Source organism: Zingiber officinale, chromosome 1A (assembly GCF_018446385.1).
Source record: "Zingiber officinale cultivar Zhangliang chromosome 1A, Zo_v1.1, whole genome shotgun sequence".
Lineage (NCBI taxonomy): Eukaryota > Viridiplantae > Streptophyta > Magnoliopsida > Zingiberales > Zingiberaceae > Zingiber > Zingiber officinale.
The window spans coordinates 152,212,093-152,239,341 of NC_055987.1; the positions used below are offsets into that span (position 1 = coordinate 152,212,093).

At 45.1% G+C, this 27,249-nt stretch overlaps 1 protein-coding gene across 2 annotated transcripts; it reads left to right on the forward strand.

Moving 5' to 3' along the window:
- The first annotated feature begins 19,052 nt into the window (after positions 1–19,052).
- LOC122037996 (protein PIN-LIKES 2-like) lies at positions 19,053–21,272 on the forward strand. Of its 2 annotated transcripts, none has more exons than XM_042597524.1 (2): positions 19,053–19,232; positions 19,519–21,272. In XM_042597524.1, the coding sequence occupies exon 2, from the start codon at positions 19,698–19,700 to the stop codon at positions 21,033–21,035; it is 1,338 nt and encodes a 445-aa protein (XP_042453458.1). In that variant the 5' UTR covers positions 19,053–19,232; positions 19,519–19,697; the 3' UTR covers positions 21,036–21,272. The 2 variants fall into 2 exon arrangements, with proteins under 2 accessions (XP_042453458.1, XP_042453457.1); XM_042597523.1 differs by having other exon boundaries at positions 19,581–21,272.
- The last annotated feature ends 5,977 nt before the right edge of the window (positions 21,273–27,249 follow it).

Genomic DNA, 27,249 nt, shown 5'->3' on the forward strand with positions numbered 1-27,249 from the left:
CAAACCAAAAAAGAATGTATGGACCCCCATGTTTTACTCGTTCCACCGAACCGACACGCATAACACACAAGATTGCCGAAGCCTTCCCCTGATCGCCCACCCCGCTCCTCGGAGTGGCCGTCGTCGATCGCCATCATCCGACAAGCGACAGCGACACTATGAAGTCGATCGGAGGATATCCAGAAAATCTCCCGAGCGGTATCATCTGTAAGACCGTTAGATTCGATAGAGGGGGGGTGAATATCGATTCGAAAATCTCGAGTTAAAACGCAGCGGAAAAGTAAGGAAGTAAAGAAATGAACACGGTTGATTTTTACTTCGTTCGGAGCCTGTGACGACTCCTACTCGAAGGCCCGTACTCCTTGAGTACCTTCGTTGGGCAATTCACTAGCAATTCGGATAATTACAATTTACATACAAATATTGCTAATGAAAAGAAAGAAAACAAAGCTAACCGACAAACAATGAATTAAAAGGAGAGCCGGAGTGAGTCGTCGGAGCTTTGTGAACGTTGTTGGAGCGCAGAGCAGCAGAGTGATTGGACTCGAGTTCTCAAGACGATGTTTTGAAGCTCCTGCTGGGCTTCTTTATATCCGCCCGGCGCTGGATCCTTCCGGGCACTGGAGGTGACGAACACTCCCAACCAGATGCTCCAGTGTCAGCGTCGTCGGGATAAAATTTACCTCGGCGCTGGATCCTTCCGAGCGCCGGATTCCGCCGGAGCCATTGGCGCCCGGACCTCACTGTTCCCTACGCAACAAAATGTTAGTCCGAGGCAAATAAACCCTGCAGCACAGTTTGTTAGCACATTTTTACAGATACGCTAAGTAATAAAAATTAGCATCAAGAGTATGACTTAGATTCCGTCTTTCCGAGACCGGAATCTAGTCACGATCTCGACTTAGATATCCGAAATGGATCTAAGCCGGATCGACGCCTAATGTCCCCTTCCCGGGAACGCGTCCTCACAGTCACTCCCCTCCAGTGACTTACCTCACTTACCCCGTCGACCCGCCTGGACTTCTCGCCAAGCGTCCGGTCAGCCCGTCGACCCGCTTGGACTTCTCGCCAGCTATCCGGTCAGCCCGTCGACCTAGCTGGACTTCTCGCCAAGCGTCCGGTCAGCCTGTCGACCCGCTTGGACTTCTCGCCAGCTATCCGGTCAGCCCGTCGACCTAGCTGGACTTTTCCTGCACACTTGATCAAAGTGTCAGACAACAACACAACTAACTTAACCTATTTGTCATTCATCAAAACCTGGGTTAGACCGTTAGTGCTACCCGCACCAACAATCTCCCCCTTTTTGATGGAATGACAACCTGGTTAAGTTAGTGAAAGCATATGTACGAAACAACATGCATTTGTGTGGTTTTAAAGTCAGTTTGTGTTTTCAAATTGGTTTAGCTAACTTAACCACCTAACCCTTCTCCCCCCTTTGGCATTCATCAAAAAGTAAGCAGGGGTAAACAAGCATAGTGTAGAGTAACAAAACATTCAAAGATACTGATAAAAGTACAATTTTTAACAGTAAGTTAAAAAATAGTCAAGTTGACTTGGGGGAGTTTAAGCTTTTGAAAATTTGTTTAAAGCATTAGCTTTTAGTTTTTAGAAAGCTAGCTAAGTTTTCATTTTCAAACACAAGTTTTCAAAAACCAGAATTCTAAAACTAAGTTTAAAAAATTTATTTTTCAACACTAAGTTTGTAAACGATTTAATTTAAAACTTAAGTTTTGACAGTGATTTAAGTTTGAAAAAATCTAACTTTCATAATTTTTAACACTTGAGTTTTTGCAAATCAAATTTCAGTTTGTAAATATTGATTTTGAACTTTACTTTTAGTTTTCAAAGGAGTTTGGTAGAACTAATTTTGATAAAGTAAAATAATTAAATCTAATTTTCAAAAATCAAAATTTTAAAGTTCAAAAGTACTAGTTTCAAAACCATTGTTTAAAATATTTGAAAAGTTGAGTTTTCAAAAACTAAAAAATGGATCAAAAGTTTGTGATTTAAAACAAACAATTTTGAAAATTTTTTCACAATTTTAAGCAAGTTGATATTGAAAATTGATTTTCAAACTTAAGGAAAATGATTTTGAGAAGCTTAGTTTGTAAACTTAAGTTTTGAAAAATCTAATTTCCATAATTTTCAAAACTAAGTTAAATCTAATTTTCAGAATCAGTTTTCAATAAAAAGTAAAACCCAATTTTTAAAAACAACTTAGTTTTATAAGAGTTAGTTTTCAAAAGTAGGTTTAAGAAATTTTTAGGAGAACATTTTTCAAACAAGATTTAAAATATTTTATATAAAGGAAAATTTTTAATTAATTCCTCCCCCTGAACCTGACATAACTTTAACCAGCTGTCTAACCAATTAGGTAATAACTAACTATCAGAAGATAGTAGCTTTCACCTGGTTAGTCAGATAAAGTTAATTATAATCAGTCAATGTTTGACTTGACTGATGAACTTTAATCTGATTAATATCTGAATTGTATTTAACGTCCAGACTTATGTTGATGCACTGAAATAAGCATCTTAAGTCTAGAAAGTTGGCCTATGCATCTCACCCTTTCTATGTTTATCAAACACAAGCAAGGTAAGCCTAAGATGTTGGTGAGATGCTCAAGAACTAAACCTATGGGTACATGCTTTCTAAGGATTCAAAACTAGTCTAAGGCCAAAACTGTTTTTGAAAAATCTAAAAATGGAAAGTTTTGAAAACAAACAAGTTTAACCTATAATTTGATAAAACCATTTTTGAAAGTATTTTGAAATTTCCTAGTCTATTGAGCACATCCCCAATTGTCGTCGTAAGTTGCTAAATTCACTTTCAGGGAGTGGTTTTGTAAAAATGTCAGCTAAATTTGATTTAGACTCAATGTACTTGAGTTCAATATCACCTTTAGTAACATGATCCCTGATGAAGTGATGCCTAACTTCAATATGTTTGGTTCTTGAATGATGTACAGGATTCTTGGTTAAGTTAATCGAACTTATATTATCAATTAATACTTTTACATTTGTGATATTTAAGTTGAAATCTTTTAGAGTATGCATCATCCATAATATTTGTGCAACACACTCGCCTATAGCTATGTATTCTGACTCAGTTGTAGATAGTGCAACACAGTGTTGCTTTCTACTAAACCAGCTGACAAGGGATGTACCAAGTAGTTGGCATCCACCACTTGTGCTTTTGCGGTCTAATTTGCATCCGGCATAATCTGAATCAGAATATCCTATTAATTCGAAGTTGTTGGTCCTAGGATACCAAATTCCTACATTTGTGGTTCCCTTGAGGTATCTAAAGATTCTTTTGACTTGAGTCAAATGAGATTCTTTAGCACAGGTTTGGTATCGAGCACACATACTAACTGCAAATAAAATGTCAGGTCGGCTTGCAGTTAGGTAAAGTAGACTACCTATTGCGCTCCGATAATGTTTTAAGTCTACTGATTTTCCATTAGGATCATCATCTAGGATTGTGTTGACGGCCATAGGTGTTTTTATTTCTTTAGTATTTTCCATTCCAAATTTTCTAAGTAATTCCTTAGTATATTTTTGTTGATAAATATAATTTCCTTCATTTGTTTGTTTGACTTGTAACCCTAGAAAATAAGTTAATTTTCCTACCAGACTCATTTCGAATTCGTGTTCCATTAGGTTTGTAAATTCGTTTAAAAACTCTGAGTTTGTTGAACCAAAGATGATATCATCTACATAAATTTGAGCTATAAAAATATCTTCTTTTATTGATTTCACAAATAGTGTTGGGTCAATTTGACCTTGGTTGAACTCTTTAGAGGTTAAGTAAGAGGTTAGTCTTTCATACCATGCCCTAGGTGCCTGTTTGAGTCCATATAATGCCTTTTTTAATTTGTAGACATAATCAGGGTGTTCTAGGCTTTCAAAACCTGGTGGTTGACCTACATAAACTTCTTCTTTTATCAATCCATTAAGAAAGGCAGACTTGACATCCATTTGGTATAGTTTGAATCCTTTATGAGCTGCATAGCTTAGTAACATTCTAATGGACTCTAGTCTAGCTACTGGGGCATAAGTTTCATCGTAGTCAAGTCCTTCAACTTGACTGAACCCTTTGGCAACTAACCTAGCCTTGTTCCTAGTAATTTCTCCAGTTTCACTTAACTTGTTTCTAAATACCCATTTGGTTTCTATTATTTTCTTATCGTTAGGTGGAGGTACTAAGTCCCAAACTTCATTGCGCTCAAATTGAGCTAATTCTTCTTGCATAGCTATGACCCAGTCTGGGTCAAGTAGAGATTCAACTACAGTTTTGGGTTCAATGTTTGAGATTAACGAGATTTGACTTAGGTTTCTGAAAGATGACCTAGTTTGGACCCTCAGGTCTGGGTCACCAATTATTTGATTAGTAGGATGGTTTGGGTTGACTCTTATGGTTCTAGGAGGTTGACTTTCTTGTAGTTGTTCTTCTTCTTCATGATTTTGGGTTTGGTTTGTTCCATCAGAATTGATATGTTCGTGAACAGAGTCAACTGGTTGAGGTTGGGCTTGTTCTAGGTTTTGATTGGATTCTTTGAATTTTACATTGGTGGTTTCCTCAATTCTTAAAGTGACTTTATTATAAATTCTGTAGCCTCTGCTATTCAGAGAGTAACCTAGAAAAATTCCATATTCTATTTTGGAAGTAAATTTGCCTAAGTGTTCTCTAGTATTTAGGATAAAGGCTGGGCAACCAAATACCTTAAAGTATTTTATATTAGGTTGTTTGTTGTAATATATTTCAAAAAATGTTTTATTGTGTTTTTTGTTTAGTGTTGTTCGGTTTTGTACATAGCAGGCTGTACTAACAGCTTCTGCCCAAAAATATTTAGGTAAGTTGTATTCATTTAGCATAGTTCTCGATGCTTCAAGTAAGGTTCTATTTTTCCTTTCTACAATTCCATTTTGTTGGGGAGTTTTAGGGCAAGAAAATTCATGATGGTAGCCATTTTCAAGGCAAAATTTTTCAAAATTATGATTTTTAAATTCTCCTCCATTATCACTTCTGATTCTTTTAATTTTTATGCCTTTTTCATTTTCAATTTGTTTGCAAAAATTTGTAAAAATTTCAAAGGTTTCATCTTTATTTTTTAAGAATTTGACCCAAGTGAACCTAGAATAGTCATCTATTATAACTAAACAGTATAGACTTCCATTTATTGATTTAACTCCATGGGAGTCAAATAGGTCTAAGTGTAAAAGTTCTAGGACTGAATTGGTTTGGGATTCATTAATTGGTTTGTGGGTAGATTTTGTTTGTTTGCCTTGTTGACAAGCATTACATATTGTTAAATCTAAGTTAGGTAATTTTGGTAAGCCTCTAACTAGACCATTTAATTTACTTATGTTTCTGAAATGTGTGTGTGACATTCTTCGATGCCATAGCCAGGTTTCTTCTTTTTGTGTTAAATAACACTTGACTGAAGAAGTGGTTAAGTTAATGGCATAGATATTGTCTTTTCTAAAGCCTTTTAGGCTTATAGTTGGATTATCTAGATGTTTGATCAAACATTCTGTGGATAGAAATTTTACCTTATACCTAGTGTCACATAATTGACTTATGCTCAGAAGATTGTATTTAAAATTTTCAACAAGTAGAACATTTGTAATTATGAAATCTATTTTTAATTCAATATTACCTATACCAATTACCTTGAGTTTACCGTTGTTTCCAAAGGCAACTGTTCCTAGGCTTTTGTAGGTTAATTGAGTGAACTTGGTGTGATCTCCAGTCATATGTTTGGAGCAACCACTGTCCAAAATCCACTTGGTTTCCTACAACAAGTAGGATTTTTATGTTAGTCTTAGTTTATCAATTTTTAATCAATCATTATTTAAGTAAAAAAAATCTTAATTTTAAAATTTTGAAATTAATTTAAGTTTTAAAATTAATTTTTGAATTTTGACAATAATTTGAGTTTAAAATTAATTTAGGTTTAAAATTTTGAAGTTAAATTTTTTTTTTTAGTTTAAAATTAAATTTTGAAATTAATTTAAGTTTTAAAATTGAAATTTTGAAATTAATTTTTAAGTTTAAAATTGAAATTAATTTAAGTTTTAATTTTGAAATTAATTTAAGTTTTAAAATTAAAATTTTGAAATTAATTTAAGTTTTACAATTGAAATTTTGAAATTAATTTTTAAGTTTAAAATTGAAATTAATTTAAGTTTTAAAATTGAAATTTTGAAATTAATTTAAGTTTTAAAATTAAGTTTTATTCATCTCACCCGATTTATATTATCAATTAAGGAATCCTATGATTTTGTGAGATGAAATTAGTTTGATTACAGAGTTTTGTTTTAACTTGTGTTAGATTCAGACTTAGCTTTGGTTTCCACAAATAGGCATTCTTCGGATAAACTTCTAAGCTTGGTGAGTCACAAGGACATCATTAGAAGTAACCAACCTTTCGAAGTTTTTCGAATAGTCCTATCCACGGAACTTAGTACTAAATCTTGGTCTAACTGGTTAGGATTCGTTTAAGGGTAGCTTCGGTCAGTTCCACTTGGCCAAATGCACCAGATCGAAGCCATATCTTTCTAGACATGCGATGCCCAAGCTTCCCTAACGTACTATCATCCAAAAACTTCACCAGTACCATGAGTCAAGTTAAACTTGGTCTCTCTTTAACTAATCCTAATTACCCTGCCGGGTTAGTTTTGTTGGTTACTGTTAGTTTTGGAGGTGCTAGCTATTCTGGAGCCTCCCCCTGAATTATTGGCCATTAATTTAGATTTTGGGTTTGTGTCGATTCTTTTTATAGTTGTAATCAACTTGGTGATAATCTAAATTTTGTTGAGTTTTGAATTTTGATTTTAATTTAGATTTATATTTTAGTTTTTGATCTGATTTATTCAAGTTTATATAATGTATTTTATCTTTAGGTATATAGAATTGATTAAGTCCTACTTGCGTGGTTAAGCACGCTTTCGGGACCCAAGCTTGTTTAGTTGCTTTGTGTTGGATTAATAATGATTTAAAGGTTTTGTTTGAGTTTGACTTGTATCCAAGTCTGGTTTTATTATAGCATGCCTTTTGGTTATTTAGAATTAAATCTAAATTTTTAGATCTTGTTGTGAATTTTTCCAACAATTCTTTCAACTTATTAATTTCATTTTTTAATGATAAATTCTCCTCCTCAAGTGTTCGATCTTGAGTTGGATTCGAATTTTTTAATTGTTCCTTGAGGTTTTGATTTTCCTCAAGAAGCGATTTATTTTTATTTTCCAATTTAACTAATTTTTTATTTAAACACGAGATAATTCTAAAGAATTTACGATTTAAGTTTAGGTATACCTCTTCGGAACCTTCGGAAACGAGTGCGGACTCGTGGCTCGATTCGGGTTCGGACCCGTCTTCCGATTCCTCTGATTCGTCTTCCGTTTCAGCTTCACGAGTCATCAGCGCGAGATGACTTTGGTGCTTTTGCCTTTCTCCCTCCGATTCGTCTGAGGAGGAATCGTCCCATGTTGCTTTGAGGGCTTTCTTCTTTGTTGACTTTGGTTTGTCAAGTTTCAATCTTGGGCATTCGTTCTTGTAGTGCCCCTTTTTGTTACATCCGAAACATGTGACATTTCTTGAGTCGGCTGGTGAACTGATCTTCTGAAGATCCTGTTTGCTGAAGCTTCTCTTTTTCCTGGTGAACATTTTCCTTACCAGGTTCACCAGGTGTTCTTCGTCTTCAGAGTTTTGATCGGAATCTTCTTCAGATTCAGGCTTGTTCTTCTTTTCTTTAGAGGAACCTGCAAATAAAGCTACACCTTTCTCGACCCCGGCGTTAGTTTGCTCATGCAGTTCTAATTCACAAAAGAGTTCATCCAATTTTAATTTAGATAAATTTTTTGAAATTTTGTAGGCATCTACGATTGATGCCCACAAATTGTTTCGCGGAAAAGCATTTAACGCGTACCTTATTAAGTCTCGGTTCTCCATTTGGTGGCCAATCGCGTGGAGACCGTTGAGGATATCTTTGACCCTCGCGTGGAGCTGACTTGCCGTTTCTCCTTCCTGCATTTTTATATTAAAAATTTTATTTAACAGCAAATCTCTTTTTGTTACCTTCGCGTCGCTTGTTCCTTCGTGCAGCTCGATCAGTTTATCCCAAAGCTCCTTAGCGTTTTGATGCGGTCCGACTCGGTTCAGTTCTTCTCGTGTTAGTCCGCAGTGTAGAGTATTGATGGCTTTGTTTTCAATTGATGCCTTTTTCTTTATATCATTTGTCCAGTCTTCAGGGTCTACTATGTTCCCGGAGTTGTCTACTGGAATTTTGTAAGCCCTTGTGACGCTCATCCATTGGTCGTAGTCTGTCTTCATGTAGACCTCCATTCTTCTTTTCCAGTATGAAAAGTCATCCCGTTGAATAGGGGAGGACGTACTGTGCTGAAGCCTTCTTGTTGAGACATCTTATCCTGCACACACTAAATTAACTGGAAAAGATCCCAAGACTTCGTCTTGGATTAGCAGTGCGGGAGAAAATAGAAACTCTAAGTTGGTGTTGTACTAATTTAGATTTTAAATGCAACGAAAAATCTTCCAAAAGATAATAATATCGGTTTGAATTGTAAAAATGATTGCACCCCATCGTCTGGTGGTTGCACCAAATCGAGCGGTACCTACTCCGATACCACTTGTAAAACCGTTAGATTCGATAGAGGGGGTGAATATCGATTCAAAAATCTCGAGTTAAACGCAGCGGAAAAGTAAGGAAGTAAAGAAATGAACACGGTTGATTTTACTTCTCGAGCTGTGACGACTCCTACTCGAAGGCCGTACTCCTTGAGTACCTTCATGGGCAATTCACTAGCAATTCGGATAATTACAATTTACGTACAAATATTGCTAATGAAAAGAAAGAAAACAAAGCTAACCGACAAACAATGAATTAAAAGGAGAGCCGGAGTGAGTCGTCGGAGCTTTGTGAACGTTGTTGGAGCGCAGAGCAGCAGAGTGATTGGACTCAGATTTCTCAGAAGACTGATGTTTTGAAGCTCTTGCCTGGGGCTTCTTTTATATGCTGCTCCGGGCGCCTGGATCCCTTCCGGGCGCCCGGACTTCCGGGCGCCCGGACCCTCACTGTTCCCTACCTGCAAAACAGTGTTAGTCCGAGGCAAATAAACCCTGCAGCACAGTTTGTTAGCACATTTTTACAGATACGCTAAGTAATAAAAATTAGCATCAAGAGTATGACTTAGATTCCGTCTTTCCGAGACCGGAATCTAGTCACGATCTCGACTTAGATATCCGAAATAGATCTAAGCCGGATCGACGCCTGATGTCCCTTCCCGAACGCGTCCTCGTCACTCCCCTCCGGACTTACCTCACTTACCGCCAGACGTCCGGCCAGCCCGTCGACCCGTCTCGACTTCTCGCCAAGCGTCCGGCCACCTCGACCCGCTTGGACTTCTCGCCACCTATCCGGTCAGCCCGTCGACTTGTCCGGTCAGCCCGTCGACCCGCTTGGACTTCTCGCCAGCTATCCGGTCAGCCCGTCGACCTAGCTGGACTTTTCCTGCACACTTGATCAAAGTGTCAGACAACAACACAACTAACTTAACCTATTTGTCATTCATCAAAACCTGGGTTAGACCGTTAGTGCTACCCGCACCAACATCATCCTCAGGGGCACGAGGACAATCCCCGGGTATCTAAGGAGCGGCCTAGGCCGTCCGCCCGGGAGGAAGAAAATAGAAGCAACACGTCCCGGGGCGAAATCAACGTCATCTCTGGCGGACTGATCGGAGGCGACTCCAACAGAGCAAGGAAGGTGAGTGTCAGGTAGCTCAAGATCCATGCGGTCGGCTGTAGTCAAGAACGGGCGAGCGGGCCCGAAATCAGCTTCGGGCCCAGGGACCTTGAGGGAGTCGAAGTGCCACATGACGACGCCCTCATCATCAAAGCGGTAATAGCTAACTATACTATTTACCGTATTTTCATCGATACAGGCAGCTCGGTCAACATCATATTTAAAAAGACTTTCGACCAACTGCAAATTGATCGAGCTGAGTTGCTGCCCATGACAACCCCCCTCTACGGGTTTACGGGCAATGAAGTTCTACCGGTCGGACAGGTCCGACTGGCTATTTCGCTGAGAGAAGAGCCGCTCAGAAGGACGGGGACTGCCAACTTCGTCGTGGTCGACTCTCCCTCAGCATACAATGTTATCTTGGGGAGATCAGCGCTCAGTGAGTTCCGAGCGACCGTCTCCACCTTCTACCAGAAAATTAAGTTCCCAGTTGAAGATAAAGTTGGAGAAGTGCGAAGAGACCAGCTAGCAGCTCGGCGATGCTACGTCAAAATGGTCCAAGCCGAAGCTAATTCCGCGCGGAAGACGCTACAGATCGAGGTGAACGCCATAACCGAAAAATCACCCTCTTTGGTATATGAAGAAAAAGAGGAGGTGCAGATCCACCCGACCCGATCGGAGGCCACCACATTCATTGCGGCCGATCTGGAGGCAAGCCAAAAAAAGGAGGTGATCAAATGTCTCCAGAGAAACTGCGACGTCTTTGTTTGGTCGACGCATGAGCTACCGAGAATTTCGCCAAGTATTGCACAGCATAAGCTTCACGTTCGACCCGACGCTCGACCGGTGAAGCAAAGGAAGAGGGACTTTAGCGCCGAACAAAACACCATAATCCGAGCGGAAGTCGAGAAGCTCCTGGAGGTCGGCCATATAAGGGAGGTCCAGTTCCCGAGCTGGCTCACAAATGTAGTGCTAGTCTCCAAGCCGGGCAACAAGTAGAGGGTTTGCATCGATTTTCGAGATCTCAACAAAGCATGCCCAAAGGATTTTTACCCTCTGCTCCAGATTGATCAACTGGTGGACTCCACAGCTGGGTGCGAGCTGATATGCATGCTAGACGCCTATCAGGGCTACCATCAGGTGCCGCTCGCCCGAGAAGACCAAGAGAAGGTCAACTTCATCACAGCCGACGACACTTACTGTTACAATGTAATGTCGTTCGGGTTGAAGAACGCGGGAGCAACTTTCCAGCGCTTAATGAACAAGGTATTCAAGGAGCAGATCGGATGCAATTTAGAAGTGTACGTGGATGATATTCTCATCAAGTCTGTCCGAGCGGCTGATCTTTTTATGGACATGGAGGAGACCTTCCGAACGCTGAGGAAGTATGGAGTCAAGATGAACCCTCAGAAATGTCTGTTCGGAGCAAAAGGTGGGCGTTTCGTGGGCTATATAGTGACCGAGCGGGGCATAGAGGCAAATCCCAGCAAAGTAAAAGCGTTGCAAGATATACCGCCCCCAAGAAATCTAAGGGAAGTACAGCGCCTGACCGGGCAGATAACGACATTGTCAAGATTTATCTCCAAGACTGCCGACCGGAGTCTCCCTTTTTTCAGGATCCTACGTAAAACTACTAAGTTTCATTGGGACGAAGAATGCGATCGGGCGTTTGAGGAGCTGAAGACATACCTGAACTCCTTGCCCGTGTTAGCCAAGCCAGCTGTAGGTGAGCCGCTCTGTATTTATTTATCTTCAACCGAGCGGGCAGTAGGCTCGGCATTAGTGAGGACGAGCGGTGAAGAATAACTCGTGTACTTCTTGAGCCATATTCTAAAAGATGATGAATCTCGCTACACTGGGCTCGAGAAGCTGCCTTTTGCTTTGGCCCTCGCCGCTCGGAGGCTGCGTCCTTATTTCCTGGCACATACAATCATCGTTCGGACAAATAGCCCATTCGGAAGAGTGCTGCTGAATCCAGAAGCGTCCGGACGGCTCATCAAATGGACAACGGAGTTGAGTGAATTTGACATTCATTATCAACCCCGTTCGGCGATAAAGGCGCAGTCCTTAGCAGATTTTGTTACCGAAGTACAAAATCCTGAACCCGAAGCTATCTGGAAAATATTTGTAGATGGATCGTCCACTCGGCGCGGGAGCGGAATTGGTGTGCTATTACTCTCCCCCCAAGAAGAGCGGATGCACCTATCCGTCCGGCTGGACTACAAAGCCACAAATAATGAAGCGGAGTATGAGGCCCTCATAGCCGGCTTGCAGGCAGCCCGACATGTAGGAACCGGTCGGGTGACACTCCATTCAGACTCCCAGCTGGCCGCTCAGCAGCTCTCGGGCACTTTTGAGATTGACAACGCTCGACTCAAGCTCTACGCTGAGGCCTTCGAAAAGCTCAAGGCCCACTTCAGAGAAGTCATTATCCAGAAGATACCCTGAGCAGAGAACCAAGCGGCAGATGAGTTAGCCAAGCTCGCAAGTTCAATATCACCGGTCATCATCCAGCAGCTGATTGAGCAAGTATCCTTGGTGGCACACATTGACCGGATGGAGGGCCTCGCATTCTCGAGCGATTGGAGGACGGCCATCATGGAGTTTCTGCGTTCGGGTGCGACACCGTCCGATCGGGAGGAAGCCCAGCTATTGAGGAGGAGAGCCGGTCGGTTCACACTCGTTGGATACTAACTCTACAAGAAGGCTTTCTCCTGCCCACTTTTGAAGTGTGTGAGCTCGGAGGACGCGGAGTACATCCTCCAGGAAGTGCACCAAGGATCGTGCGGAGGACATCCGAGCGGGCGATCGCTGGCTAGGAAGATCCTGCTGGTCGGGTACTTCTGGCCAACCCTGCAAGCAGACGCCGCTCGGACCGTCGCGACGTGCCTCTCCTGTCAGAAGTACCACGACGTCTCCCACCGACCGGCGGAGGAGATGAAAGCATCTACAGTATCCTGTCCGTTCGATCAGTGGGGAATGGATATCGTAGGTCCGTTCCCTATGGCGACCGGTCAGCGGAAGTTTCTACTAGTGGCGGTCGACTACTTTTCCAAATGGGTAGAGGCCGAGCCACTGGCCAAGATCACAGAGTAGATGGTCAAAAGGTTTATCTGACAGCATATAATCTATCGGTTTGGCATTCCTCGTCGGCTCATATCTGATAACGGGCGACAGTTCGTCGGGAAGCAGCTCGAAGAATGGTCCAAAAGTTATAGCATCGAACACCACTTTACTTCCGTGGCGTATCCCCAGAGCAATGGTCAAGCCGAAGTATCCAATCGGGAGATTCTTCACATTCTTCGGGCTCGGCTAGACCATATGGGAGGAAGCTGGGTGGACGAGCTGTCGGGCGTCCTATGGGCTATCCGCACGACTCCAAAGGAGGGAACGGGCGTCACGCCATTCCATTTAATGTACGGCGGCGAAGAAGTTATCCCAATTGAAGTCGGTGTAGAGTCCATCCGGATCCAGAACTATGATGATGACAATGCCGAGCGGAGGAAGATGGAGTTGGACCTGATCGACGAAGAGTGAGCCAAGGCATCCGTCCGGCTGATGGCGTACCGGCAGAGAATGAAGCAGAACTACAACCGACGCGTGATCCCTAAAGCATTCCAGGTTGGCGACCTTGTGTGGAAGAAAGTAAAGCCGGTCGGGGACGTTGGAAAGCTGGAGGCTCCTTGGGCGGGCCCCTTCAAAGTCATCGAAAAGCTCCACTCGGGTGCCTATTATTTGGAGGATGAAGACGGACGACAGCTGGATCGACCATGGAGCGCAAATCATCTCCAGCCTTACCAGGCGGGGTGAAAGGTGCGGCAATGTAATGTATGCTGTATACTTTCCGTTCGGCTGTATACTTGAAATGCAGGAGTAAAAAAGCGGAAAATTAGCGCAAGTATAGGGCATCGTCAGCCGAATCGGAAGACCGTCGAGCTCCGACGTTAAATATCGAGAGTCGAACCGGCGATTATAAACCCTCCGGCCGGAAAACCGTCGAGCTCCGACGTTAAATATCGAGAGTCGAGCCGACAACTATAAACCCTCCGGTCGGAATACCGTCGAGCTCCGACGTTAAATATCGAGAGTCGCACCGGCGACTATAAACCCTCCGGTCGGAAGAACCGTCGAGCTCCGACGTTAAATATCGAGAGTCGCAACGGCGACTATAAACCCTCTGGCCAGAAGAACCGTCGAGCTCCAACGTAAAATATCGAGAGTCGCACCGGCGACTATAAACCCTCCGGACGGAAGAACCGTCGAGCTCCGACGTTAAATATCGAGAGTCGCACCGGCGACTATAAACCCTCCGGTCGGAAGAATCGTCAAGCTCCGACATTAAATATCGAGAGTCACACCGGCGACTATAAACCCTCTGGACGGAAGAACCGTCGAGCTCCGACGTTAAATATCGAGAGTCACACCGGCGACTATAAACCCTCCGATCGGAAGAACCATCGAGCTCCGACGTTAAATATCGAGAGTCGCACCGGCGACTATAAACCCTCCGGTCGGAAGAACCGTCGAGCTCCGACGTTAAATATCGAAAGTCGCACCGGCGACTATAAACCCTCCGGCCAGAAGAACCGTCGAGCTCCGACGTTAAATATCGAGAGTCGAACCGGCGACTATAAACCCTCCGGTCGGAAGAACCGTCGAGCTTCGACGTTAAATATCGAGAGTCGAACCGGCGGCTATAAACCCTCCGGCCGGAATATCGTCGAGCTCCGACGTTAAATATCGAGAGTCGCGCCGGTGACTATAAACCCTCCGGTCGAAAAATCGTCGAGCTCTGACGATTAATATCGAGAGTCGAACCGGCGACTATAAACCCTCCGGCCGGAACGAAAGACGCTTTAAGATAAGCGGCAAGGGAAAGTAGTGACAAGTCGTATGCCACCTACGCCCGCTCGGGAGGCCTAGTTGGTCGGCTTGTGTGTCATAGGCCCCGACCAATCACTCACAAGCATGCAAGGTAAAAACGAAGTTGCACAAAGATAAATTTTTCATTGAAATTAGAGAAATTAGGGCCGAGCAGCCGAATTACAAAAAAGGAAGTTTTTTTGGCCGAATGGTCGAATTACATGAAGACTTCTACTCCAAAAAATCATAAAGGTCCTTAGGGATGTTGCTGAGGAGCGCCGCATACTCTTGAGCCGGGATGCTGGCGGAGTTCGGGAGCTGACCATTGGACTTCAGATAGTCCGTCGTGGCGGTGATGGCAAGCTCAAAGGTATTATACATCCGCTCGCACACTTTTTCTGAAAATTCGATCGAGCGGATGTGCTTCAGCCTCAGGGCTGTGACTCGGCCAAGTTCCGCCTCTTGATATTCCTTGAAGGCAGCTTGGGAAGCTTCGAGAGACTCCTGCAAAGTCTTCAGTTCATCCTTATGCTTGATGGCTTCACCCGAGCGGCTCGCCTTCTCACCATCCAGCTGCTCCATCAGCTCTTTGACTCGTTGCTCCAGGCCCCGAGCCTCGACGTTCTTCTTCTCCAGATCGGCGATTGCCGTTTTCTTCCGATCGGTGGCCAGACTTATTTTTCGGTCCAGTGATTTGACCTGTCGATCGAGTTCGGACAGAGTATGAGTCTGGTCGGCCGTCTTCTTTTGCTCAGCCGCCAACAGATCTTGGGTCTTCTTGAGCTCTTTCTGCAGCTCGGCATATGATGGACCCTGGGAAGGCGCGCCGCCCGAACTCCTTAACCTTTTTAACTCTGCGTCCACCATGGCCAGCCGGTTGGATACGGCGATCTCTTCTACCCACCTCTGACATAAACAAGATCATTAATAGCCGATCGGAGAAAGTGCGTAGAAGACTTTAAAGAAAACATACTTACCCCAGTGGCCTGCTGTATATGACTATTGGCCAGATTGCTGAGTGGAATCATTGCGACACGTGCCGAGCGTCGACCCACATTTTGGTTAGGGGCCCCTTCATAGTGATCATGTGCTCGGGCGCGGTTGGCCGATCGGACTCGGGCATCAGCTCTTCGATAGGGAGATGCAGGGAGACCTTGATGGTACGGGCCGACCGGGAGTCGTCTGGGCGGAAGCTGGGGAAGGATCGGAGGCCGGTGCAGAAAACTGGGACAAAATGGCCGAGCGTTGGACTCGGCGGGGAGAGGGCGGAAGAGCGCTGACAGGTATGGCCTCGAGGGGATCCGCGGACGTGCCCAGTTGGGATGGGGTCCGATCGGACGAGATTGCCTCAACCGCTGGGGCTTTGCCGCGAGAATCGGCGGTGGTCCGCTCGGACGGCTGGACCGCGGAAGTGGCCGATCGAAGTGGTGTCTCCGCTCGGTGCCTCTTTTGTCGAAGAGGGCTCTCTTCCTCCTGAGCGGAGCCTTCCTCCCGGACGGAAGGCCCTCGGCTAGAAGTTATGCCAACCGCCGGCTCCGGGAGAGAAGCCTGAGCGGCCGACCCCCCCCGCATTCGTTTTGCTCTCTCCTTCGTTAGAGCCTACCGGGGTGATGCCCAATTGCTCCATCTCTTTGGCAGCTGCGGCCTCGAGCGCCGTCGTTTTCCTCTTCAAAATCTCGGCCATCACAGACTCCATGACAATGTCCGTTGCAAAGGAAAAAGGAGAAAATCAGTTAGCAATCAAAGCGAATGCACAAGTAAAATTCTTACCGAAGCCGCTCGGGAGGGGGGTCCGGATCGGACTTAGGCCAAATATGTACATCACCCCTTCAGGTAAGAACTTATTAATGTCGAACTTCAGACCGGCTAGCATGTTGGCAGCGTGAAGATAGTCCGGTCGGGTCTTGAACCTCTTTAGCTCAGGGGAGATTGGCGGTCCGACCTGCCACTGGGTTCGGAACGAGGCCCGTTCGGGAAGACGCGGATAGAAGTAATACTCTTTCCAATGTTTATTGGAAGAGGACAGTTTATTAAAGAAGACTAAATCGGGCCGGGCCTGGAACATGTAAGTACTCAGCTCGGACTGTTTAGGGTAATAAAAATGGTAGAAGACCTCCGGTCGGAGGCGAATGTTGTGGATTTTGAACAAGACAACAAGTCCGCATAAAAGGCGGAAGGTGTTAGGGACTAAGCTTCCGAGCGGAATGCCAAAAAAATTACAAACTTCTACGATAAAGGGATGGATGGTAAAGCGCAGACCGTCTATGAACTGGTCACGGAAAACACAGAAAGCTCCGCGCGGCAGTTTGTGTGGCCGAGCGGAGGGGGAGGGTAAGATAAGTTCAAAATCAGAGGGGATGTCAAAATTGTCCATCAGAATATCGGCGTTGCGCCGATCGAAGCGCGACTCCATTGTGGTATACCACGGGCCAAGGGCTTGGTCTTGAGGCTGAGAGGAACTGGCCATTGTCCGAACGGACGAAACCACAAAAGGCGAGGAGAGGCAAATGATAGAAAGAAGAAGACGACAAACAACACAACAACCAGAGAGCGAGGACTCGGCAAAAAACACGAGGATGACAGAGAAGGGGTCAGGATCTTACAAAGAAGCAGACGAAGATCGAAGGAAGAGCGTGAGAGGTCGCCGGAAGAAGCAACAACAAGATCACCGGAGCAGGAACGGCAAGGAAAGCTTCTGGCCACGCGAAAGCACAAATGCGGCAAGGAGGGGGAGAGGGCGAAGGCTTTATAGGGTTGAACCCGAGCGGCCTCCACCGTCGGATGCAGGTCACGGGAATCGAAGCACACATCGGGCCGTCCATTTCAAACTGCCTCGGTCTTGTCGCCCGTGACGCCGCCGCCGTACGATGCCGATAGCATTGCCACGTGGCATTCGGCCACTGGAGTGCATTTAATGAGTGCCTTCACGAGGCACAGAGCGCATGCCCGGCCTTAATGTCGAAGATTGGCGCAAATTTTGAAGAGATCCGAGGAATGTTGGCATTGACTGACGCCATAGCTACCCCCATGGGGGTCGAGCGGAGGATAGTTTCACGGAGACGCTGCTCGGCGTAACTGGTGGTCCAGTCAGTCGGACTAATCGTCTCCTTCGACTAGACTTGAAGGGGAGGTAAGTGATCCGACAGTAAGGACGGGGGACCCCCTTTGAGGGGAGTCAATGACACGTAGAGGTCAAAAGTCAAAAGGATCAAATTGGCGCATGAGGTCCGGCCGACCGGAGAAGGGTTGGGTCGACCGACCGAATGGGTCCGGGCGGAATCAAAGACAACTCGACGGGGAGTCGAGTTTCCGACGCTCATGGTGAACGGGGTCTCCGGGCCTAGCGGGCAGCCCGCTCGGCTGAGGCGTAAATCGGTAATACTGTGAAGGAACACTCTCAGTCGAGCACGCGACCGGGAGTCTTCTCAGTCGGACGGATACCTATGCCGGTCGGAAGTGATGTGCCAGCCGAGCGGTTGAACGCTCGACTCGGGGAAAAAAGGAGACAAGGACAAGGGAACATTGGGGAACATCATCTTCTGACAGCAGGCATATTCGACGACCAAGCCATACACAGAATCGTACGACGGAAGGTTCTGCTGTCCCATCAGAGAGGTGCTCAGACTGTAGCAGTATGGTGTCAGGCATGCTCCTCTGGCAAGCCCATACTAAGGTATGGTACATGACACGTGTACGCCTCGGTAGGTGTGCACAAGCCTTCCCACAGCTCTATATAAGAGCCCTCAGACTTCGCTAGAGGTACGCGATCTATCATCTTGAGAGTCACTTCATCGTTTTCCTCTTGCCTGATTTGAGTGTCGGAGGGTCGTTGCCGGGAACCCCTTCCTGGCTCGACTTCCTTGCAGGTTCGTCAGAGCTCCATACGGCTGGTCAGAGATCCACGTCATTATCTGGAAGAGCGCCACGTGCCCAGCGTCCATCGACTCAGCGTTCGGATAGGATCAAGGAGCATAGGTAACGATATCTGTATGAAAAAGTTGAAGTAAATAAAATTTTACAAGTTGAAGTGGAAATAAAATTTTTTAGACATAAAAATTACTTACAAAGTTAAAATTATGATTGAGAATTTTAAGACAATTCAGTGGATAATAATTAACGGAAGGATTGGGTAGAAAAAAATGTCATTAGTTCAATTAAATCATTTCATAATTAATAAACCGGCTGACAATTTTAAGATTATGTTTGAATTATAGTATTTTTTTTTATGTCTTAGCTAATGATTAATAATTATTTATGATTTATTTTTTTTATATTCATCTAGGACGGATTGGTCGATGAGAAATACTTTTTACCACATGAATTATAATTATTATCTAATTTAAAATTTTGTGGCGTTCAATCGAAACCAAGCAGGACACGTCACACGATGCTTTTTTTAATTTTAGGAAAAAGAACACTGAAATGTGAACCACGTGAAGGATCGTCCTGCTCCTATCCGTGGAACCGTGACTCAAAAGTCTCAAACTACTGGTTTTTCGACCTTTTTAGATCCGGAGAAATTCGAAGATCGCTGATAACGGAACTTGAATCCACCTCTCTCGTTTTCCGATGGAGAGCGTCTTCGTCGTTCCTCACTTCGATTGTAAGGAAGCTCCTCCGTCGTCATCTTATGGATTTTTTGGATCTATTTGTCATACCGTCTCGTTTTTCCCCCTCTTGTTGATTTTCGAGAAATCTTCTGGATTTAAAAACCCTTCAAGAATCATGGTCGTAATCGCTGTTAGTGTCGGAAAGATCTGATCTTTGGTTGCTTAGATTTTTTTTTCTTCTAAAATGAACAGCAAATTTTTTTAGTTGAGTTGATGATTGTTTGTGTATTGCTTGGGCGCTTTTTATAAGAATCCCTAAGTTGTTGACGTGCAATTCAGAACATTTACATAATCTGCCAAGGGAATTCCTAACGACGCTTGAGATAATTTGGGATCCGTAGGTGTTTGTGGAAATTACCGGTCGTAGTCTCAAGTGGAAGAAGAAAGATTCGTGGTAATTCCTGACAAAGATCGTGCCTGTTATCAAGAAAGAAGGATTTTCGTAATTAATTATTGGAATGGATCAAAGAATGCGAAGTGCAAGTGACAATTTGCTCTCTGCAGTGGTGCCCCTGTTGAAACTCCTGTGCCTTACTGTAATCGGTCTCATCCTTGCCCATCCACGGACCCAAATCATCCCTCGCGCCACCTTCAAGCTTCTTAGCAAGCTTGTTTTTGCCCTCTTCCTCCCATGTCTCATTTTTGTCCACCTCGGTCAATCGGTCACCTTGGATGATGTCTTGCTTTGGTGGTTTGTGCCTGTTAATGTGCTAATCAGCACAGCTATAGGCTGTGCTCTGGGTTACATTGTTGCTCTTATTTGCAGGCCCCCACCTCAGTTCTTCCGATTCACTGTTATCATGACCGGTTTTGGCAATACAGGAAACCTCCCAATTGCTATTGTTGGATCAGTTTGCCATAGCTCAGATAATCCGTTTGGACCTGGTTGCCACAGAACTGGGATTGCTTATGTATCATTTGCTCAATGGGTTGCTGTCATCCTTGTTTACACGTTTGTTTATCACATGATGGAGCCACCAATGGAGTATTACGAGATTGTATCAGAAGACAATGAAATTGTGGAGGAACCAATCAATAATATTAGTATGCCATTGCTTCATGAAGCTGAATGGCCAGGAATAGTAGATAAAGGAACAAGACATTCCAAGAAACCATTTATAGCCAGAGTGTTTATGAGCATTTCCGGGTCATCAAACACATTCCCTGACATTGATTTCTCAGAAGAGGGGGGAGCAGATGTCGGGCCTAGTAGTCCAAAGTCCCTGAGGTGCTTGGCAGAACCAAAGGTCATTCGGAGGATTAGAGTTGTTGCTGAAGAAACTCCAATTCGGCACATCCTTCAGCCCCCAACAATTGCTTCTTTGTTGGCACTTATAGTGGGAATGGTTCCGGTGTTGAAAGATTTTGTGTTTGGGTATGATGCACCACTTTCTTTCATCACTGACAGTTTGGACATCTTAGCTGGTGCTGTGGTTCCCTCTGTAATGTTAATTCTTGGAGGAATGCTCGCAGAAGGTCCTAATGATTCAGCTCTTGGGATCAGAACTACAATCGGCATCACTATAGCAAGGCTTGTGGTACTTCCAATGATAGGGATTGTAGTGGTGGCTTTAGCTGATAAGTGGCATCTTTTGATTGAAGGAGACCAGATGTACCGTTTTGTGCTTTTGTTACAGTATACTACACCAAGTGCTATATTGTTGGGTGCCATTGCTAGCTTGAGGAATTATGCTGTGAAAGAAGCTTCAGCACTCTTGTTCTGGCAGCATATATGTGCTGTGGTATCTCTCTCACTCTATATTGCTATTTACTTCAAGCTGCTATCCTATGTCTAAGGTCAGGACCTTCTACTTGTTTTCCTGAAAAATGGTTGCCAAACATGCGTACTGTTCTTGGTATGTTACTTTTGTGGTCCAAAATTAATAATGATTAGGTTGTGTGAGTAGCTTGTTTAGTTGTTTCCGAATTATGCAACGACGACAATGGGGAAGTTATCTCTTTGTAAATTGTTAGATGATGACCTTTTGTATCTTATGAGTTGCTCTACAAAATTCTTATTTGTTCTCTCCTTATGATTTTCGTCCATATGGCATGACTCAATCTTGTTTTTCCGCCTATCTCACACTTTGCTCCATGTATACAAGGTGGTAAGGATGTGTTTACATCTGTAACGTTTTACCTAGCATTTTTCTATCTTCCAAGCTGTGTAGCATGGATACGGGTATCGTATCGGGCACGACACGGATACGGCGATACAAAATTTTTTGAAAATATAAGACGATACGGCTAGGATACGATGATTATTAAAATATATAAATATTATATATATATATATATAATTAAAAATCCTAGAATAGAAACCATATTACATCAATCATAATATCTGATACGGTGCATATCGGGTGGGGTCGATAGGATGATATGGCTTGAAGTCAGGCCAGCATGGCTGGTCAATAGTCCAGCTAACGAGGAGGTCAAGAAGGTCAAAGGTCAAGCCAGCGTGGCTGGTCAACAGCTCAAGCTGACGAGGAGGTCAAGGAGGTCAAAGGTCAAGCCAGCGTGGCCGGTCAACAGTTCAAGTTGACGAGGAGGTCAAGGAGGTCAAAGGTCAAGCCAGCGTGGCTGGTCAACAGTTCAAGCTGATGAGGAGGTCAAGGAGGTCAAAGGCCAAGCCAGCGTGGCTGGTCAATAGCTCAAGTTGACAGGGAAGGCAAGAAGGTCAAAGGTCAAGCCAACGTAGACGGTCAATAGTCCAGCTAACGAGGAGGACAAGAAGGTTAGAAGGGGCTCAGCCCTGATAGTGAGTAGTAAAAGAGTTCATGGGCCACGAATAGCTGCAGAAGGAGACTACTGGCAAGTCTGCTTTCAGACCCAGCGTGTAGGTCGGGACGTTTATGCCATGGATTGTAGGATCGAAAAGAATTTAGATATCTCCACAATAGCATGATATTGTCCACTTTGGGCCTAAGCCCTCATGGTTTTGCTCTTGGACTCTCCCCAAAAGGGCTCATTCCAATAGAGATATCTTTTCTCTTATAAACCCATGATCTTTCCCATGTGTTTCCAATATGGGACTATGTTTGCAACCTTGCAACCCCAACAATCCCCCCCTCAAACAAAGGACCATAGGCTTCCCACGTCCGATCCTCGACCCACCAGGTCTTCCTGCCCCTCGGTCCACCCGACCTACTAGGACTTCCTTGCCTAGTCGCAACTAGGACTTTCTACCTGGTGTCTGGTTCTCTTGATCCGAACATATGAGCCCTCACTTTCTTTGTTCGAGGTCAATATTGTACCCACATGGCTTAATCAGACCATAGCTCTTGTGCACAGTCGGCGATTAAACCTTCTGCAGTCCGGGCTCTGATACCACTTGTTGGATCGAAAAGAATTTAGATATCTCCACAATGACATGATATTGTCCACTTTGGGCCTAAGCCCTCATAGTTTTGCTCTTGGGCTCTCCCCAAAAGACCTCATTCCAATGGAGATATCTTTTCTCTTATAAACCCATGATCTTTCCCATGTGTTTCCAATATGGGACTATGTTTGCAACCTTGCAACCCCAACATGGATAACAACAAACACATAGGGGTCGGCGGACAGACCCAGCGTGCAGGTCGGGACGTTCATGCCATGGATAACAGCAAACACATATGGGTCGGCGGACAGATCCAGCGTGCAGGTCGGGACGTTCATGTCATAGATAACAGCAAACACATAGGGGTCGGCGGACAGACCCAGCGTGCAGGTCGGGACATTCATGCCATGGATAACAGCAAACACATAGGGGTCGGCGGACAGACCCAGCGTGCAGGTCGGGACGTTCATGCTATGGATAACATCACACATAGGGGTCGGCGGACAGACTCAGCGTGCAGGTCGGGACGTTCATGCCATGGATAACAGACGGACGCAGGTCAGGGATCCGACCCAACGTGCAGGTCGGGACGTTCATACCATGGATAACAACAAACAGATGCAGGTCGGGGAGCTGACCCATCGTGCAGGTCGGGAATCAGGGAATCATCGAGATGTACATACTTCGAATGACAGGTGGAGGTGGGTCAGGAGGTCAGATACTACATGACAAATAGGCCTGCAAGGAATCGTAACCACCTGTCAGAAAAGAATCATCACATGTCAGGGAATATTTTAATAGTGAGAAGCTCATACTCCTCTTGGTTCCTCCGCCGGCCTATGAGAGAGAGCCACGTGTCGACCACCGCCAGACATAGCCTGACACCCGACATTCCCTGACATTCGCCAGGTTCCAGAAACCTCAGTTGCAGTATAAAAAGGGATGCTTTGTCCCTTACGCAGGTACGCTCACTCGTCATTTTTCTTACCAGTCTTTTACTTTTCCGGCTTTCTCTGTGATTTCTGGGGAAAAAGTACCTGACTTGAGCGTCGAAGGGCTTGACCCGGGGACTTTTTCCCTGGTTTCTGCTCTCTAACGACCGGGTGATTCGTCTGAGTGTGTGCAGAGCAATAGCGTCATCATCCTGGTACTTTCCTTCTGTACGATTGTCCGTGCGCACCTGTCCAAGGGGTACCTCGCTGATTCAGCATCGCGACAACTCTTCGTCAACTTTTAACATAACAAGACCCGCCTCCATCTGACTCAGCTTCCGGACGAGATCAAATTTGGCGCCGTCTGTGGAAAACACAACAACCTGATCCGGAACGTGACGATGGAAGAGTCTGGCCGCATTCATGTTACTATGACTGCTGGGGAGTATGAACTCTTCAAGGAGGCCAAAAGATTGGCAGCCTCGGAGAGACAGGCAACTGTCTCGCGACCACGACAAGCCCCTGCTGAGGCTTCTAAGGAGCCCCTCCCTGTTTCAGATCGGGGTTCCAAAAGAAAGCAGCCTGAGGTGCTTCCTCAACATCCCTATCGTGAGCCGGGCATAGGATATTATCAACCAGAGCCCCAAGCGCAAAGCCTGAAGAAGGAGCAGCCTCAAGCATCTGTGGCTGAGAGTTCACAACCGCGGGATTCGAAGAAAGGAAAGACCCTCGTCATACCTGAGGCATTCCCCGAAGATCCGGACGAGAAAATACCTTTCTTAACCAGGATTCTAAATGAAAGACTGCCTAAGGGTTATAAAGCTCCATCGATCGGAGAATATGATGGGAGCAAGGATCCGGAAGATCATTTGCGAAAATTCAAAAACGTAGCCCTGCTGCATCAATATAGCGATGCTGTCAAATGCAGAGCTTTCCTGAATACTTTATCTGGTTCAGCCCTAAAATGGTTCGATGGGTTGCCTCAAGGGTCCGTCACTTGTTTCTTGGATTTCAAGATAGCTTTTCTGCGCCGATTTGCTAGCAGCAAGAAATATTAGAAGATAGATCATTGTCTTTTCGCTCTAAAGCAGGGGTCGACTGAGCCCTTGAGAAGTTATATCAACCGCTTTAATCAAGTGGCTCAGGATGTCCCCACTGCCACTTCAGAGATTCTTATGAGCGCTTTCTCTCATGGATTGGGGGAGGGAGAATTCTTCAGAGATCTCATCAAAAATCCTGCTCGGAATTTTGATGAGATGGTGGAAAAAGCTACTTCCTACATTAAGGTGGAGGAAGCACAAGCAGCTCGAAGGAAGGCCGAAAGACCACTTCCTTCCGCCAACAAGCAAGAGAGAAGAGTGCCTCAACGACCCCCTCAACCTTTACCGCGAGTCCGGGAAGCCAGACCTGCCTTTCATCCCGGGCTAGACGTTCGACCTACCCCTCGGGTTGCTGCTGTACACATCCCCCGACCAGGGCCAAGGAGTAATAGGTACTGTACCTATCATAGGTCGCGTACACATGATACTAACCGTTGCTTTCAGTTCGCTCGAGACTCCAAACGGACTGCTGAAATGGGGTTGCCTCCGCCTGAGCTAACTCCCCAGTTGATCAGGATGATGGAAGAACAAAGGGTGTCAGAACATGCCGGACCATCTCGTCCCGACCTTGCAGGACCTAGCACGTATTAGCCTGACCGGGGAAAAGAGCCAGAAGGATCACGGGAGGTTGAAAATAGAGGTAACGCAGCTGTTAGAGAAATTGGCATGATCTCTGGGGGGCCAACCGACGGAGATTCAGGAAGAGCACGTAAGTCTCATGTTCGGCGATTGGAGGTTCATGCTGTTGGATGCAGTCAGGAGCAAGCTGCTGGCCCTATTCTTAGTTTTGGGTCGGCAGACCTGGAGGGTCTGGAGTTGCCTCATGACGACGCGCTCATCATCAAAGCTATCATTGCCAATAGCCGAGTGGCTCGGGTTTTTATTGATACCGGGAGCTCGGTCAATATTCTCTTCAGGACTGCATTTGAAGAGATGCAGATTGATGTCGCCGAACTTCTGCCAGTGGTTACATCTTTATATGGATTTACCGGCAATGAAGTGAAGCCTATGGGCCAAATTAAGTTGGTTATATCTTTGGGTACCGAGCCATTGGTGCGCACAAGGAGGAGCATGTTTATAGTAGCGGACTCCCCTTCTTCTTACAATGTTATCCTAGGGAGGCCGGCCCTGCATGAATTTAGGGCTGCTGTCTCGACCTTTTACCAAAAAAATCAAATTTCCTGTGGGCGAGCAGGTCGGGAAAGTTAGAGGAGAACAGAAGGTTTCTCGGCGGTGCTATATTGACATGGTCCAAGTAGAGGCTCGGAAACATCAAAGGATGCAGGACGAAGGTGTTTATGTCGTCCAAGAGGAGCCCCTTTCTGTAGCTGAGGAGCTCATCCCTTGGGAAGAAGTACAGCTACACGCTGATCGACCCGAAAGCTTAACTCGGGTGGCTAGTGACCTTCCTCCTCCCCTTAAAGAAGAATTAATTCAGTGTTTAATCCGCAATCGGGATGTCTTTGCCTGGTCTACGGAGGAGCTGCCCGGGGTCAAGCCAGAGGTGGCTGAGCATAAGTTGCATCTACTACCTGACTCCCGACCCGTGAAGCAAAAGAAAAGAAATTTCTCAGCTGACCAGAATAAAATAATAAGAGTTGAGGTAGATCAACTCAAAAAAGCAGGACATGTTCGGGAGGTTCAATTTCCATCCTGGCTATCCAATGTAGTCTTGGTAAAGAAGCCCAACAATAAGTGGAGAGTATGTATTGACTTCTGGGACCTCAACCGAGCTAGCCCCAAAGATTACTATCCTCTGCCCCGGATTGATCAAATGGTAGATTCCACAGCCGGATGTGAAAGAATATGTATGTTGGACGCCTACCAGGGGTATCATCAGATACCTTTAGCCAGGGAAGACCAAGAGAAGGTTAGTTTTATTACGGCTGACGGTACTTTTTGTTATACTGTCATGCCCTTTGGTCTCAGGAACGCCGGAGCCACCTACCAGCGAATGATGGATAAAATCTTCCGGGAGCAGATCGGACGAAATGTGGAGGTTTATGTAGACGACATACTCATCAAATCCCTGCTGGCCGAAAACTTGATCAAAGATGTGGAAGAAAATGTAGAACTCTCCGACAGTATGGGCTGAAACTCAATCCACTAAAATGCTTATTCGGGGCTAAAGGAGGAAAATTCTTGGGTTATCTGGTGACCTAGCGAGGAATAGAGGCCAATCCTGAAAAAGTTCAAGTGCTCAAGGATATGCAGCCGCCTCAGAATTTAAAAGAGACACAGAAGCTGGTCGGCAGGATAATAGCCCTGTCAAGATTCATTTCCAGATCTGCAGACCGGGCCGCTCCTTTTTTTCAAAGTATTAAGGAAGGCCTCCAAGTTCTAGTGGGATGAAAAATGCACTAAGGCTTTTGAAGAATTGAAGAAGTATTTGGAGACCCTACCCTCTCTTTTTAAGCCTATTGTAGGAGAGCCTTTATGAGTTTACTTGTCAGCCTCCCCTGAGGCTGTAGGGGCAGTGCTCGTAAAAGAACAGGACAATGTACAAAGACCAGTGTATTTCTTTAGCCATTTATTGAAGGAAGCCGAGTCCCGATACACGGCACTCGAGAAGTTGGTTTACGGATTGGTTCTTATGGCTCGGCGGTTACGACCTTACTTTTTATCGCATCCAATCACAGTCTTAACCAACAACACC